The sequence below is a fragment of the Nicotiana tabacum genome, chromosome 17, assembly GCF_000715075.1.
Source record: "Nicotiana tabacum cultivar K326 chromosome 17, ASM71507v2, whole genome shotgun sequence".
Lineage (NCBI taxonomy): Eukaryota > Viridiplantae > Streptophyta > Magnoliopsida > Solanales > Solanaceae > Nicotiana > Nicotiana tabacum.
The window spans coordinates 14,988,180-15,004,069 of NC_134096.1; the positions used below are offsets into that span (position 1 = coordinate 14,988,180).

Here is a 15,890-nt window from a genome sequence, read left to right on the forward strand (position 1 = left end):
TCGGTTGGCAGTCCATGATTTAAGGGGTAATGGTCGGCCCTTCAGTCTATTTGCATAATAGATCACGAAATATATGATGGATTCTGAGATATGAGATATCGGTAAAAGAGAAAAATTTTATTTATGTCAATATACATGTGTTCATGTTTTGTACCAGGGATCGAGCAAACTACATGAGCATGGTTCGTTTTGACCATTTGGCTCTTACAATTTTTCCTATCGAAACCCTGTTGTCATGAAGTAACTTCCTTGCTTCGAACTTGATATATTCGACGGTAATGCCCCCAGTATTGGAGGTTGATTATAAAGAGGCCTTGGATACTGTTGAATTGTTCTAGTTTAGCACGATTAATGGTTGTATCATTAAAAACCTTGCCGAAAAGTGCATTTGGGATAAAACCGGTCTAAGGAAAAAATAGTGCAACGCGTGCTTTCAGGCCTAAAGGCTTCGGGTTGAATAATCCATCCTTGTTCCTGGTCGAACTCCTTCAAGGGTTAGTTTCAAAATATAAATGAACATGGGGGGATCGTACCTTAGCAGTAGTATTGTTTTTGGTGCTACACATTCCAATTGCTTGGTAGTTGTTTGTCGTTTATCACACCGGGCTTGTAGGATCCTTTACCTACGATTTCGAGAACCTAATACGGTCCTTCCCAGTTAGGACTCAGTTTTCCTTAATTTGGATTTCGGGTGTTGAGTATGACTTTCCTTAGCACTAAGTCCCCGATTTTAAAATGGCGAAGATTGGCTCTTCGATTATAGTATCTTTCGATCCGCTGTTTTTGGGCGGCCAATCGGACGAGAGCTGCTTCTCGTTTTTCGTCCAATAATTCAAGGCTCGTGTTCATTGTTTCGTTATTCGACTCATTTGTCGCATACCAAAATCTAACTCTAGGTTCTCCGACCTCAACAGGGATAAGGGCTTCGGTGCCATAAACCAACGAGAATGGTGTTGCTCCGATACTGGATTTCGATGTTGTTAGGTATGCCCATAAGACCTCGGGTAGTATTTCTCTCCATTTTACTTTAGCATCGGTTAATCTTTTCTTTAGATTTTGGATGATGGTTTTGTTTGTCGATTCAACATGTCCGTTCCTGCTGGGATGATAAGGTGTTGATAGGATCCTTTTTGATTTTGTGGTCCTCGAGAAATTTAGTTACCTTGTTGCCGATGAATTGCTTTCCATTAGCACATACAATCTCGGAAGGCATCCCGAACTGACATATGATGTGGTCCCAAATGAAGTCTATTACTTCCTTTTCTCTGACTTTCTCGAAAGCATGTGCTTCAACCCATTAACACAAATAATCAGTCATAAACAAAATAAACTGAGCCTTACCTGGGGCCGATGGGAGCAGGAGATGATGTTCATCCCCAATTTCATGAAAAGCCATGGAGATTGGACCAAGTGGAGAAGTTCCCCGGGTTGATGAATCATGGACGCATGCCTTTGGCATTTGTCACATTTTTTTACGAACTTCTTTGCATCCTTGTTCATATCGGTCCAATAATACCTTGCTCTGATTATTTTGTGGACCAACGAATCAGCACCTGAATGATTTCCACAAGTGCCTTCATGAATTTCATGTAAGATGTAATCGGTGTCTCCCGGTCCCAAACATATTGCCAGTGGACCATCAAGCGTCCTCCTAAATAGCGTTCCGTCTTCAGACAAGGTGAATCGTGATGCCTTTGTGCGTAGAGACCTCGATTCTTTTGGATCTGATGGAAGCTTCCTATTTTTGTGGCCTTCTTCGATTACTGATTTCATGAGTTGTACGACAGTCCCCGAGTTGAGTTCGTCATCCTCTACCGACGAACCTAAGTTTGCAAGAGCGTTGGCCTTGCTGTTCTGCTCTCGAAGTACATGTTGCAAAGTACAGTCCTTAAATCGATATAGGGTCACTTATAATTTATCCAAGTACCTCCGCATTCGCTCTTCTCGGACCTCAAAAGTCCCGTTGACTTGATTTACCACGAGGAGGGAATCATATTTAGCTTCCACGATCTCGGCTCCAAACTTCTAGCTAGTTCGATACCTGCAATCACGGCCTCATCCTCGGCCTCATTGTTAGTAAATTTTGTAGTTTTAATAGACTATCTAACTACATTACCTGTGGGTGATTTTAGTACGATGCCCAGTCCGGACCCCTTTGCATTCGAGGCACCGTCCGTAAAGAGGGTCCAGACTCCCGAAGAGGTACCCGATTTTATTAGTAATTCTTTTTCAATCTTGGGTACGAAGTCCGGTGTAAATTTAGCCACGAAGTCTGCTAAGATTTGAGATATGATAGCGGTTCGAGGTCGATACTCGATGTCGTACCCGCCGATATCTATGGCCCATTTGGCCAATCGACCTAAAAGCTTAGGTTTGTGTAAAATATTTTGTAAATGATAAGTTGTTACAACATGTATCGGATGACACTGGAAATATGGTTTTAGTTTCCTAGAGGCACTTATTAAAGCAAGTGCTAATTTTTCTAAGTGTGGATATCTAGTTTCGGCCTCACCTAAAGCTTGACTGACATAATAAATAGGGAATTGTGTACCTTGCTCTTATCGAATTAGGACTCAACTTACCGCTATCTCCGAGACAGCTAGATACAGATAAAGTTATTCGTCTACCTTCGGGGTATGAAGCAATGAAAATCTCGATAAATACCGTTTTAGCTCTTCCAAAGCCTGTTGACATTCCGGAGTCCATAAAAAATTGCTTTTCTTTTTAAGCAGGGAGAAACATCGATGGCTCCTATCTGGGGATCTTGAAAGGAATCGTCCCAAGGCGGCTATTTGTCCCGTTAGACTTTATACGGCCTTTACATTATCTACCACTATGATGTCCTCGATAACTTTGATTTTATCGGGGTTAATCTCGATTCCTCGATTGGACACCATGAAACCGAGAAACTTACCCGAGCCAACTCCGAATGCACATTTTTCAAGATTGAGCTTCATATTGTATTCCCTTAGTATGTCGAATATTTCCTGTAAATGCTTTAAATGGTCCTCTGCTCGCAGAGATTTAACTAACATGTCATCAATATAAACCTCCATTGATTTTTCTTTTTTTTTCTTCAAACATTCGGTTTACTAGGCGTTGATAAGTTGCACCAGTATTTTTTAAACTGAATGGCATTACATTATAACAATAAGTCTCATACTTAGTGTTCTACGAGGTCTTTTTCTGATACTCCGGATTCATCTGTATTTAGTTGTACCCGGAATAGGCATCGAGAAAACTGAGAGTCTTGTGGCCGGTCATGGCATCGATCATACGATCGATATTAGGCAAAGGAAAAGAATCCTTAGGGCATACTTTATTCAGGTCTTTATAATCTATACACATTCTAAGTTTGTTCCCCTTTTTAGGGACTACCACCACATTTGCTAGCCATTCGGGATATCTTACTTCTCGAATGGACCCTATTTTATGAAATTTGGTTACCTCGTCTTTGATGAAGGCATGTTTGACCTCAGACTGGGGCCTTTTTTTTTTGTTTTACCGGGTGGAACTTTGGGTCCAAGCTTAGCTTATGAGTGGTAATTCCCGGTGGGATCCCTGTCATGTCAAGATGGGACCAAGCGAAACAGTCTATGTTAGCTATACGAAATTGAATAAGCTTTCTCCTAAGCTCGGGATCTAACCCCATGCCCTGGTATACCTTTCGTTCGGGTAGATATTCGATTAGTATGACTTGCTCTAGTTCTTCGACCGTTAATTGGGTAGCGTCGAAATCATCGGGAACTATGAAGGATCGAGGGACCCCATGTTCATCATCTTCGTCAGTCTTTTGATTCTTTAATTGGGTCGAAGCTGACGTTTGTGATTGCTATTTGGTATTTCGTTCCTCCTTCGAATCTGATCCTTTTGCTGATGATAATGATGATATCAGAATCACTTCATCGACGACAAACATTTTTTTAGTGGTCGGTTGCTCCCCGTAAACCGTTTTGATTCCCTCCGATGTTGGGAACTTCAAAACCTAGTGGAGGGTCGAGGGTAGAACCCTCATATTGTGGATCCATGGTCTTCCGAACAGGGAATTGTATCTCATATTGCCTTCGATCACGTGCAACTTCATTTCTTGGATGGTCCGGCCAAGTTAACTGGTAGGATTATTTCGCCCTTAGCAGTTTCATATGCCATATTGAATCCGTTTAGTACCAAGGTTGCGGGCACGACCTGGTCCTGTAGACCGAGTTGCTCTACGATCCTCGATCGAATGATGTTGGCTGAACTACCTGGATCAATTAACACATGTTTAACTTGAGTTTTATTCATAAGTACAGATATTACCACTGCATCGCTATGTGGTTGCGTGATTCCTTTCGCGTCTTCATTATTAAAGGACATGGTTCCTACAGGTGCGTAATCCTGAGCTCGAGATCGCTTCTCTTTTATAACTGATGTCTTAGTGCGTTTAAGCGTCGGCCCCTAAGGGATATCGATCCCACCAATGATCATGTGGATGATGTGTTGTGGCTCTTCCTCTTTGTTTTTCCTATTGAAATCCCTATTTTTGAAATGGTTTTTGGCCCTGTCACTTAAAAATTCTCGAAGGTGTCCTTTATTAAATAACCGGCTACCTCTTCTCTCAGTTGCCTGCAATCTTCCATTTTGTGGCCATGAGTGCCATGATATTCGCACATTTGATTGGGATTCCTCTGGACAGGATCAGTCTGCAGAGGTCGAGGCCATTTAGTATCTTTGGTGCATCCGATAGTCGACACGATAGTGTATGCATCGATGCTGAAGTTATACTCCGATAACTATGGTGCTTCCTTAGGTCTGGTATGCCTGTCGAACCTATTTCTGTTCATCAGCCCCCGAGACCCTTGGCCTCGATCACTTATTTTATTTCCTTGTACGGGATTATGTCTTGGTTCGTTCCCCCTATGGTCTCCACTATATGGTCGATATCGGTCCCTAATCGGCATTGGTTCTCGATTGATGTCCCTTTTAACCACGGGCCCAGAACCCAACTGGGTCATCTTCGACTCTTATTTTGGATTGATACCGATTGTGCACATCGGCCCAAGTAATAGCTGGGTACTCGATCAGGTTATGCTTCAGCCTCCGTGAAGCCATTGAGCTTCGTTCGTTTAGACCTTGAGTGAAAGCTTGAACAGTCCAATCATCTGTGATTTGTGGTAGGTCCATTTGGAAACGAGATACGAATACTCTTAGCATCTCCTTATCTTTTTGTCTTACCTGGAACAAGTATGACTTCCTGGTCTCAACCTTTATGGCCCCAATATGTGCTTTTACGAAATAATCTGCAAGCATAGCAAAGAATCGATAGAGTTAGATGGTAAATTATGATACCATATCATTGCTCCTTTTGACAGGGTTTCACCAAATATTTTCAATAATACAGGTTCGATCTCATCGTCCTCTAGATCGTTCCCTTTAATGGCACATGTGTAAGAGGTGACATGTTTGTTGGGGTCGGTCGTTCCATTATATTTAGGAATTTTGGGCATGCTAAACTTTTTTGGGATCGGTTTAGGAGCCTCGCTCGGGGGGAAAGGCTTTTGTACTAATTTTTTGGAATCTAAGACCTTTAATATCGGTGGTGCCCCCGGGATCTGATCAACCCTGGAGTTATACGTTTCCACTTTTTTGTCGTTTGCCTCGATCCTTCTTTCTCCTGACTCTATTCGTTTTGTCAAGTCTTCGAACATCTTAACAATTTCGGGATTAGTCCTCGATTCTTGCTCATTTGGTCTTACTATAGCTGGGCCCGTTTTGTGGGTGACTTCTTGGGGTGGACTGGGCTCGAATCTGGTTGGTGCCTATGTTTGGATCTGCAACTGGGCTATCGCTACTTGTTGAGCTTGCAATATTTCGAAAATCATACGCAAACTGATTTCGTTTTCCTCGGCATTTTGGGTATTCCGAGCTACAGACCGAGTTCCACCTTGAATGCTATTTTCAGGGTCGGAACGTTGGTTCGCCTCGATGGCCACATGTGAATTAATGTCTATTGGCTCTTCGACCCAAGCTCTAATGGGATCAACGAGTGGCCTTCCACCCCCGGGGGTAAAGTTGTTGTTCTCATCTTGAAGGCATGCTTCGTTGTCGATAGGTATGGCCATTAATTGAGAGATCATTGTTTCTAACCTGAAATTAAAGACACTTCCGAGAGCAAGCGTAAAAAGGTATCTTTTGTAGAGATTCATACCAAACAACCACTGTTATCCTTAGCCCCACAGTGGACGCCAAATTGTTTACCCGAAAAATAGATAAAGTTGAATTTATACGTAGTTCTAAGGGTACGTGGTATAACTTGGCACAAATCAGAAAAGTAAGTAGAAATATATCGGATATTGACTATAAAGAATGAAATACAAACCAATATTGAATAGAAAGCGATTTTATGAACAAGCAAGATGAATCAATGTATAAAGCTTACAAGAGGTTAATCTCTACTGTATTTCTCTGTGAATGGTAATATCTGAATATGAGAGTGTATGCATGCCTTAATGTTGGATCCTCTTACAAAAGTAGTAGTCATCCCTCTTATAGCGGAGGGATCCTACTTTGGATATAATTAAAAATACATAGTGAGGAACCTATGATAGATTAGTTTTTCCCTAATTCCCGTCGAGATTATCTCCCATAGTGTAGCTGTAACGACTATTGTCCCTTGGCTCGATCTTGATCGGACTTGGTTTTGGTTAGTTTTCAGATTTAGAACCCGATATTGACTCGAGCTTGATTTTGACTCAGGGCCCGGTATTGACTTGGGCTCGGTATTGGTCAGCCTCTGGCTCTCAAGCTCGATAACGCCGCTTCGCATCATAGTTCGATTTGGATTCGAGCTCGGTATTTGATCGGTCCTAGAAATTTGAACTCGGTAACCTGGCTTCAGATCTCATACTCGATATTATGAAGATGACCTTCGGTCTATTATGTTCCAATCTTGACTAATCATACGAAGGTCGAAACCGGTTTTGACCGTATACAGACACAATTGCCATCTCACTTGTTTAAAGAATATCAATAGCCTCTGTCGCTGTTATAACTTTAAGAAAATTAATTTAAATAGTTATCCACCAATTGTTAAATTAAAAATGATTGACGGTATGTATAGTATATGTATAATTCATATATAATATGTGTAATAACTATATATAATCTATGTGCACCAACTATAAAAAATAAACAGTGAATTCATGTGACAATTTGTGTAAAATTCTCAACTTATAACGTGATAGAACGAAATAAAATAATGCAACATAATTGCATAATTAGCACATGATATCTAAATTATTAACCAAATAACTTCATAGTTCGTAGTACCTTTTAAGCAATAGTTTATAACACAAACATCCGTTGAGGTATTTCTTTTCTCTTCATATAATATTCATCTTCCAATAAGGACTATTATCTCAATGAAGTTGTGGGGACTTCAGTTATGTTTTTGAAATATCAACCTTTCATTTTCTTAATTTTTCAAATTGAACCAACGCCAAATCTTCATCTACTAGTACGATTTTCTTTCAAAAAATGTACGCTGTTTGCGCTGTCTCTCTCTCTCTCTCTCCAACACGACAATATCATGATCAAGAAAACCCGCTCCTCCTATTTCTATTTTATATTATAATCTATACATACACATCGGTTACATCAATTATATACGCCACAAAGCACTAATAATATTCTTTTCTTTTTAGCTTGTTAAACAATGATGATGTTTTTTTCATATTTATAAGTAATTTAATTTTAAAGTTTATATTTTATTTTTAATGAGATAATTTATATATATAAAAATATTTATTACTACTTTCGTTCTCACAAAAAATTTGTGAGGTAAAATATGTCATAACGTTTGTATGACTAAAGAATTTTGTGTATCCAATGAACCCATAATTTTCAGTTTAGACCATTTATATGTATTAAAAAAATTTGAAAAGTATAAAGTTAATTTTTCTTTTGAAATTTAAAGTGTATCATTATTTTAGAATAAATTAAAAAGAAAAATATACCAAAAAAAAATATTATTTTTAAACTCCGTACTCAACCGAGCATAATCACATAAGGGGTCGCGGTGTATAGGAATAGTAGTAAATAGGGTGTATTAGTAATGATGTGATTAGTAACGCGAAAATTAATTATGCTAGGATTATTTATTATCGACTATTTGATTTAGTGTATTAAAAATAATATGCATTACGTAAAAAAAAATTAAAAATATCTGTTTATAAAAATACCCTCCATATCTTTTGAAAAGGATTTGGAAAAGGTTTTGAAAGGTTGCTTCTCTCTTTATATATACTTATCTATATATTCGTTATACATTGATAAAAAAAATACTACCAAACAAGAGATTAATAATATTAATTAATATATATATATATATATATATATAAAACACGTATTATTTTCCTTAATACATCCTACCAAATGATCTCTTATGAGTCAATCTAGCCAAACACCATAACATAAGATTGAACTGAGTAAATAATAATGTGTACTTATTTGATTAGATAGGTAGTTTAAGAAGAAAAAAAGACTTTTGAAATTATGGCGTAAAATAAAACATATATATTTATGTGGTTATAAATTATTGCATTAAGGTAAATTGTTTCTAAATACGAAAAGAAATTTCTTTTTTGTACGGATTAAACAACAACAACAACAATAACGATCCAGGAAAATCACACAAGTGGAGTTTGAGGAGGGTAATGTGTATGCAGACCTTACCTCTTCCCCGATGGGGCAGAGAGGTTGTTTCCGATAAACCCTCGGCTCAGAAAAACGGGAATAAAATAAGAAGAGACAATTCATTAGTAACGTCAACAGAAATCATAAAAATAGTAGCAGAAATATAAAAACCAAAAAATAGATGACATGCAATAATAGTAACCAGTAATAAAGGCCCCGGGCTAAGAAAAACACGGATTAAAAAGAAACATAAATTGAAACGGAAGAATAATTACTACTATATATATATATATATATATATATATATATATATATATATATATATAATCAACACTAATATTTTTTTCCAACATTTACAAGTCCGAGCTCCGAGAGGTGATGTTTGTTCACCCGCTCTTCAAACTCCACTCCATGACTCATCGTTTTCAAATCAACCATTCTCTCATCTTTTCTTCAACTGTCTCTTCCTTACCTTCTCTTTACATTTTTCTTAAATTAAACCAAAACCCAGAAAACAAAAGCAATAAACAGAAATGAAATGCTTCTATTTTACAAAGGACGAAGAAGAAGAAGGGGCAACATTAAGTTCGAGGGAATCAAAAGTTTCATGGGTTCGTTCATTGAGCGTAGCATCGAGCAGTGCCACCGTTGATACGCGGAGGTCACGGTCCGAGTTGGACTCGGACTCGAGGGATTATACTGACTCGTTCGAGTTTTATGAGTTCTTAACTCAGCGACGAGCTAATGATCTGCGAGTTTTCGGATTTTATGAGCTGAAATTAGCGACGAAAGGCTTCAGTAGAGGTTTAATGATCGGAGAAGGAGGATTTGGGTCTGTGTATAGAGGAGTTGTTGGTGAAATGGAAGTTGCTGTTAAACGATTGAATCGCTATGGATTCCAGGCATGCTTTTCTCCTTTATATTAAATAAAATTAAGTTATATATACAAAGATCATTTTTTTTACTGTTGTTTACCCACAATATTTATACAGTCAAGTTACTTATATACTCCGTATAAGGTAATTAATAGTAAATTAAAATCTTGAAAATAAGGCATGTCGCCTGCCATAATATGTAAATGTGACCTGATAGTGTAAAAAAGTTTTGAGCCGTCCATGGATATTAGTTAAATTCTAATTGGTAACCTGTTAAAAATGGTTTGATATGCAATTACAGGCTAAAATTCACGTAAAAAGCTTTACATCATTAGCACATATAACTTAAAAATCTTTTTTAATCAGATTACCAATTAATGTTTATCATAGAAATATATGTTTACCTTGAATTATCTTATAAGGTACATGATTGTGGAAATATTTCTTACATTGTTAGGACTTAGATTCTATTGAATATTTTAGCTATTATGCTTATGGATGTTTTTTAGATAAAATTTTGAGTAAGGTGATTGGAGTGATTTAATTTGCAGAAATTTGATTTTGAGGAGAAAAAAAAAGATAATAAATTCATTATATGCTTATAATGTGAATAATTATTGGGGCTGATAAGCTAAGTGAATTTTGTCTTACATTATTATCATTTTGTCATTTGGATATACCTTGTGGAATAATCGATGTGCACGACAGCTGGCCCGGAGACCTCCATAAAAAAAGGAAATGGCATAAAGTATCTTTTTTTAATTTTATAAAAGATATTAATGTAATGCGGTTAATTCTGAAATTGATCAAAATAACCGTTGAAAAGTGTTAAATTGAAAGGGAATGATGATGATGATGTATTGTGGTTGTTGTTCGTTCTTGTTCTTGTTCTTGTTGTTCTTATTGTTATTATTATTAGGATGGGAGGTAAAACAAACTATTCAAGAAAAAGACCGATTGTTTTTTATAATCTGCCAGAAAAAAATTTAATTTGGGAAAAAAACTGGTGATTCAAAAACTAGGACCTCGGGATCATCAACTCGGATATGATAGTTTTGGTCTTCTAGTTTATTTCTTTACCTATCACCTCTCAGCTCAGTTATCTTATATATTTCATAAGATAATGCTGAGTTTCTCTACAATCATCTTATGTGTTTCATTTTTCTGTGGTCTAGTATTCAGGGGCATAAGGAGTGGATTAATGAAGTAAACTTTCTAGGTGTAGTGAAGCACCCAAATCTAGTGAAGTTAATCGGCTATTGTGCAGAGGATGATGAAAGAGGGATGCAACGTCTTTTAGTCTATGAACTCATGTGTAACAAAAGCTTGGAGGACCATCTGTTGGCCCGATCACGAGCTCCCCTCTCCTGGACTTTGAGATTAAAAATTGCCCAAGATGCAGCTCGTGGATTAGCATATCTGCATGAAGAAATGGATTTTCAGGTGATTTAGACTTCTTTCTTCAGAATCCATTACGTGTTTTCTCAATTGGTAGTTCATGCGTTTTACTTAATGACCTCACCCTGTTTCTTTCTTCAAGATTTCCTTACTAAAGAAAAAGCTTCGCACGTTACTGTAGTAGAAATTCAGTTCAAGGAAGAGGGTTGAAATCATCCCATTAATTTCTTGTCTTTCAGTCCCTTGATATTGAGTAAATGCAACGACTTAATCCTTTGAATCATGTTGGAAAGGTGAACTAGCTTACCGAATATTTTCCTGATTCTTATCAAAATGAAAAGTAATTCGCTTAGCTGAATCGTCAGTGATGTTAAAAACAGATTTACTAATATTTTGAGAAAGGTAACAAAAGGACAGATGTAGATTAATTCTTTATTGATCATCAACTGGAGGATAGTAGAATACATGAGATGAATAGAAGCAAAAAGGAACTTGGAAGACGAGCAAATGAGATAGGGTGGGATGACAAATAAAAGAGGGCATCCCAGAGCACTAAGCTCCCGCTATGCGTGGGGATCCGGGGAAGGGCTGGATGCCTGGACCACAAGGATCTATTGTATGCGGCCTTACCCTACATTTCTGCAAGAGTATGTTTCTACAGTTTGAACCCATGACCTCCTAGTCACATGGCAACAACTTTACTAGTTACGCCAAGGCTTCCCTTTTGGGATGACAGATAAGAAGCCAATACAGAAAATCATTTGGCTGGATTTTTTTAAACAAGACAAATCTGATGTTTATCCAAGCTTTTTATGTTTATCCAAGCTTAAAGCAGTCCCTTTCTTCAAACTGCTTCATATACCTAATTCGCCATTTATTTACATGGTTTTTGAACAAGTTACCAAAAGATAAGTCGTCTCACTAAGAAAAAATGGCTTAATGGATATGGAGCACTGCACGTTCTGACAATTCTGAAATTTGGATGGTAATTGCATTAGTGCTTCTACGGTTAGTCAAAGTTATGTCTTCTAGGATGAAATCAGATAGTTTTAAGTTTGTTGATTACAGAGTGAACTCACTAAAACTTTCTTATATATGTGTTTGTAAACTCCTATGAAAAAACATGACATTGTTGGTGCATGGAAGCCCAAGTCAAACTTCATTTTGACTATTAACAGAGATAGCAGCATAACTTGATATTGTCCGCCGTCCTTTGATATATTCAGGATTGCAGCCTCTTATCAGCACTACCAACTACTAACCTTTGATATTTCTGGTTCTAGAAGTTGTCCTTATGTTATTTTTCCGCTACTGTCTTTGGTTCAGTTGATATTTCGAGACTTCAAGCCATCAAATATTCTTCTGGATGAAGATTTTAATGCAAAGCTTTCAGACTTTGGACTGGCTCGGCAAGGTCCAGCTGCAGGACTAAGCCATATCTCAACATCAGTAAGTTTTTTGGCGTCAGTGGGTCTCAATCTGGAATTAATAAGTTTTTCTTTTCGTACTCCCACACTTTCCTTTTTAGTCTGTCCTAAATATAATGGCATTTTTCCTTTATTTAAAAATAATTTGAACTTAAAACTTCCCATTAATGTCTATGACTTGTGTTAGACCACAGGTTTCAAAAGTCTTGTCTTTTAAACCCGTGCCTACTCAAACAACGTCACATATGCTGGGATGGAGGGAGTATAAAACTTCAAGCAGAAAGATCATGATATTATAAGAACTGTGATTCATGTCTTTGATAATGTACAGTAGATATTGTCTCTTTGTGCAATGCCTGACATAGCAGTTCCTCAGGTTGTAGGTACGGTAGGCTATGCGGCCCCTGAATATGTCCAGACTGGAAGACTCACTGCTAAAAGTGATGTTTGGAGCTTCGGAGTTGTCCTTTATGAACTTATCACAGGAAGGAGAGTGTTGGAACGAAACCTTCCTCGAGCTGAGCAAAAACTACTGGAATGGGTGAGACCCTACGTTTCAGACTCAAAGAAGTTTCATTTTATTCTCGACCCTCGACTTGAAGGCCATGATTGTGTCAAGTCTGCTCAAAGACTTGCATCACTGGCCAACAAATGTCTCACGAAGAATCCAAGATCTCGCCCTAAAATGAGTGAGGTCGTTGATATACTCGGGAATATCATAACTGATGCAGCAGCTCAAGCTGAAGCAGTGCCTGAGACTGCGAAAGAAGCAGTAGATGAAAACGAAGAAGCTGCAGAAGAAGGTGTCGACACAAAGGAAGAAGGAAGAGAGGAAGTTGAATCAGGAAAACTGGAAAGCAATAATCAAAAGTGGAGTTTCGATTTCAAAGAAATGGTCAGCTTTAGGAACAAATCTATTGGTAAGTTAGATTGGAGGAATTGGACAGCAGGTTTAGTCAAAACATCATAACATACTGCCCCTCGTGTTCTGCGGACTCTGGCTAATGGAGCATTTTTGTTTTTTAAGAAAGGAGATATCGGCAGCTTTGCTACATATTTTCTGCAAAGAGGTGTAAATTTAGTAGGAGCATCTTCTCTTGTACAACAGAGAATGCAGGTACGTTTTCCCAATCTTGTATTTGGCCTAGGAAGTGTTAGTTCACAATTGGAATGTATTTTCACTTGTAGTTTGTATATACTGAACAATCCTCTTCTCTTTTAAGTGTAATCCTCCACAGAGGCAACTTCTTAGATCAACACATCCAGTTTCACCAAGTCACAGCAATGGTTGAGAGCTACTTAGAGGGCAATATGTTCTATGAACTTAGTTTGCTAGATTGTGTTCAACCCTTAAATTAATGAAAGAGGCTCCTTCTTCTTTTTCCTGCATTTTTCTTCAAGCCAACATCCAGTTTTAATTCATAAAGCCGCGGTCAAGGGGTGTCGAGCCTCGCTTTCCATGATGCTCCCCCTGCCAGTGTGTTGGCGTCGATGAAGGTTTAAAGTCTCTTTCCTTTTTAACCAAAAAGTTAGTAATTTAATATCTGCTTGAAGGAAACGAGAGTTTTTTTGCCTCCAAAGAGTATAAAGAAGCGGAGTTTCATCCCAACAAATTAGACTCACGTATCAAGGCGTTATCCCAACGAGCGACATTTGCTGGAATTCAAATTGTAGTGTCATTGTTGTCTAGCCGGGTCTTTTCTCGTTTCCAGTTAATTATGTGAAAAAAAGGAATTAGCTGAACATCTGACGGTAAATACTTATAGTTAGTCTGTGTTTACACCTTAATCATTTAACATTAAGAATCAACAAACTAAAGTGAAAATGTACATCACTTAACCATGGCTAAGTATAAAAAAAAGTATATATGTAAGACAACTTACACTCATTAACTTGGTGTAAACACTCGTTGCATGTAACAGCTTGTTTGGATGGTTGTTTTGTGTCATTTCATAATGTATCGTATTGTATTGTACTGTATCGTTTTGATGTATACAATATTTGGATAGATTATATTATTTTTCAGTTATTTCATGATATCATGCACTAACAATATGAAGAATAAACTTGTAATATTATAAAGAAAAAGTAAGGTACAAGGTAAAATTATTATTTAAAAAAGATAGGATAAAGGATAAAGGATAAAATACGATTATTTAATAATATGGAAGGGTAAGATGAGAAAAAAATAAGGTAACTATGCGACCGCTACGTAACGACGGATTTAACGATACAATACATTTAAATAGCAATCAAAACATATATTGTATTTAAAGACAATACGATATAATACAACAGATAACAACCATCCAAACAAGCTGTAAGTTTCTACCAACATGTAACTATGCCGCATCCAATCTTAGTTTGAGCTTTCCTCCTTATTTTTGTTGAAATATAATTGGTCCAATTGAATTACATACCACAATTAACTTAATGCAAGTACTTGATATGTTCAGGGGCGGAGTTAGAGATCGAGGTGTGGTTTCGGTCGAACCCAGTAGCTTTGATGCAAACTCTGTATTTATCTTTAAAAATTCATTTAATATGTATAAATTATTAATTTAGAACTCAGTAACTTAAAAGTCCTAGAATTCGAAACCCATAAGTTTCAAATCCTACCTACGTCTCATATGTTGGAGGCTTCGAAAGTGTTGTTGATAACCAAGAATTCTTCAACAAAAGCTACTCTTGTGAATAACGGAATAGAAGAATTAACCTAAATAGCTGCCCATTCAATCATTGAATTTATAAATAATCTTCGTAATGTGTATAATATATATATATATACATAATTGTATATAATAATTATATAATCTATGTATAAGAATATGCGACCGATTAGCCTTCTAACATTCTTAAAATTTGGCCCAGTGTGAATGGACAACGTTACCTGATTTCTGAAGCAATCTTCTTCCAGTGGCGGCCCTTTTATCAAATGTGGTTCCAGATAACACACCTTCTTTGACCAAGCAAAACGCACATGGTTTGAAGTCATGATGAATAGAACTACTACTCCCGGGCCTCGCACTAAAAGGGTAGTATACCAGATTCATATTATTTAAAGAAATTTTCATAAAGTACTATAGTTTAGAACCTAGTAATTATAGTTTGCCTAATTGTCATTCGTAATTATTGTTCAATTGTTACCAGCTTGTATTGCTTGTGTTCAAACGCACAACGAATACAACATGTGTCAACTGTATTCGTTCGTGCAACGATACAATCTGTATCAACTGTATTCGTTTGTGCAACGAATACAACATGTATCAACTGTAACCAAGGTGAAATACAAGGGCGTATACAAAGGATACAACCTGTATTGATTGTATTCGTTGACAAAGCGAAATATAGAAATACAGGGGGAAAAATACTCTTTTTGAGAGTCGAATTAACTAAGCGGGCGCTCTAACCAATTGATCTATGAGAGCTTGTTGCTATCTTGTTTCAGTTCAAAACAATTAATCTCTTATTTTATGAATTTTCTATAAAATTCAAATATAGCTACGAATAGTAAATT

The 15,890-nt window shown here is 37.2% G+C and overlaps 1 protein-coding gene across 3 annotated transcripts; it reads left to right on the forward strand.

The window, feature by feature from the left end:
- Window positions 1–9,015: 9,015 nt before the first annotated feature.
- Window positions 9,016–15,673, forward strand: LOC107780774 (serine/threonine-protein kinase PCRK1-like). Of its 3 annotated transcripts, none has more exons than XM_075234055.1 (6): window positions 9,016–9,575; window positions 10,731–10,991; window positions 12,273–12,395; window positions 12,750–13,293; window positions 13,401–13,490; window positions 15,245–15,673. In XM_075234055.1, the coding sequence occupies exons 1-6, from the start codon at window positions 9,207–9,209 to the stop codon at window positions 15,247–15,249; spliced, it is 1,392 nt and encodes a 463-aa protein (XP_075090156.1). In that variant the 5' UTR covers window positions 9,016–9,206; the 3' UTR covers window positions 15,250–15,673. The 3 variants fall into 3 exon arrangements, with proteins under 3 accessions (XP_075090156.1, XP_016456844.2, XP_016456843.2); XM_016601358.2 differs by lacking the exon at window positions 15,245–15,673 and adding an exon at window positions 13,597–13,762; XM_016601357.2 differs by lacking the exon at window positions 15,245–15,673 and having other exon boundaries at window positions 13,401–13,762.
- Window positions 15,674–15,890: the final 217 nt, after the last annotated feature.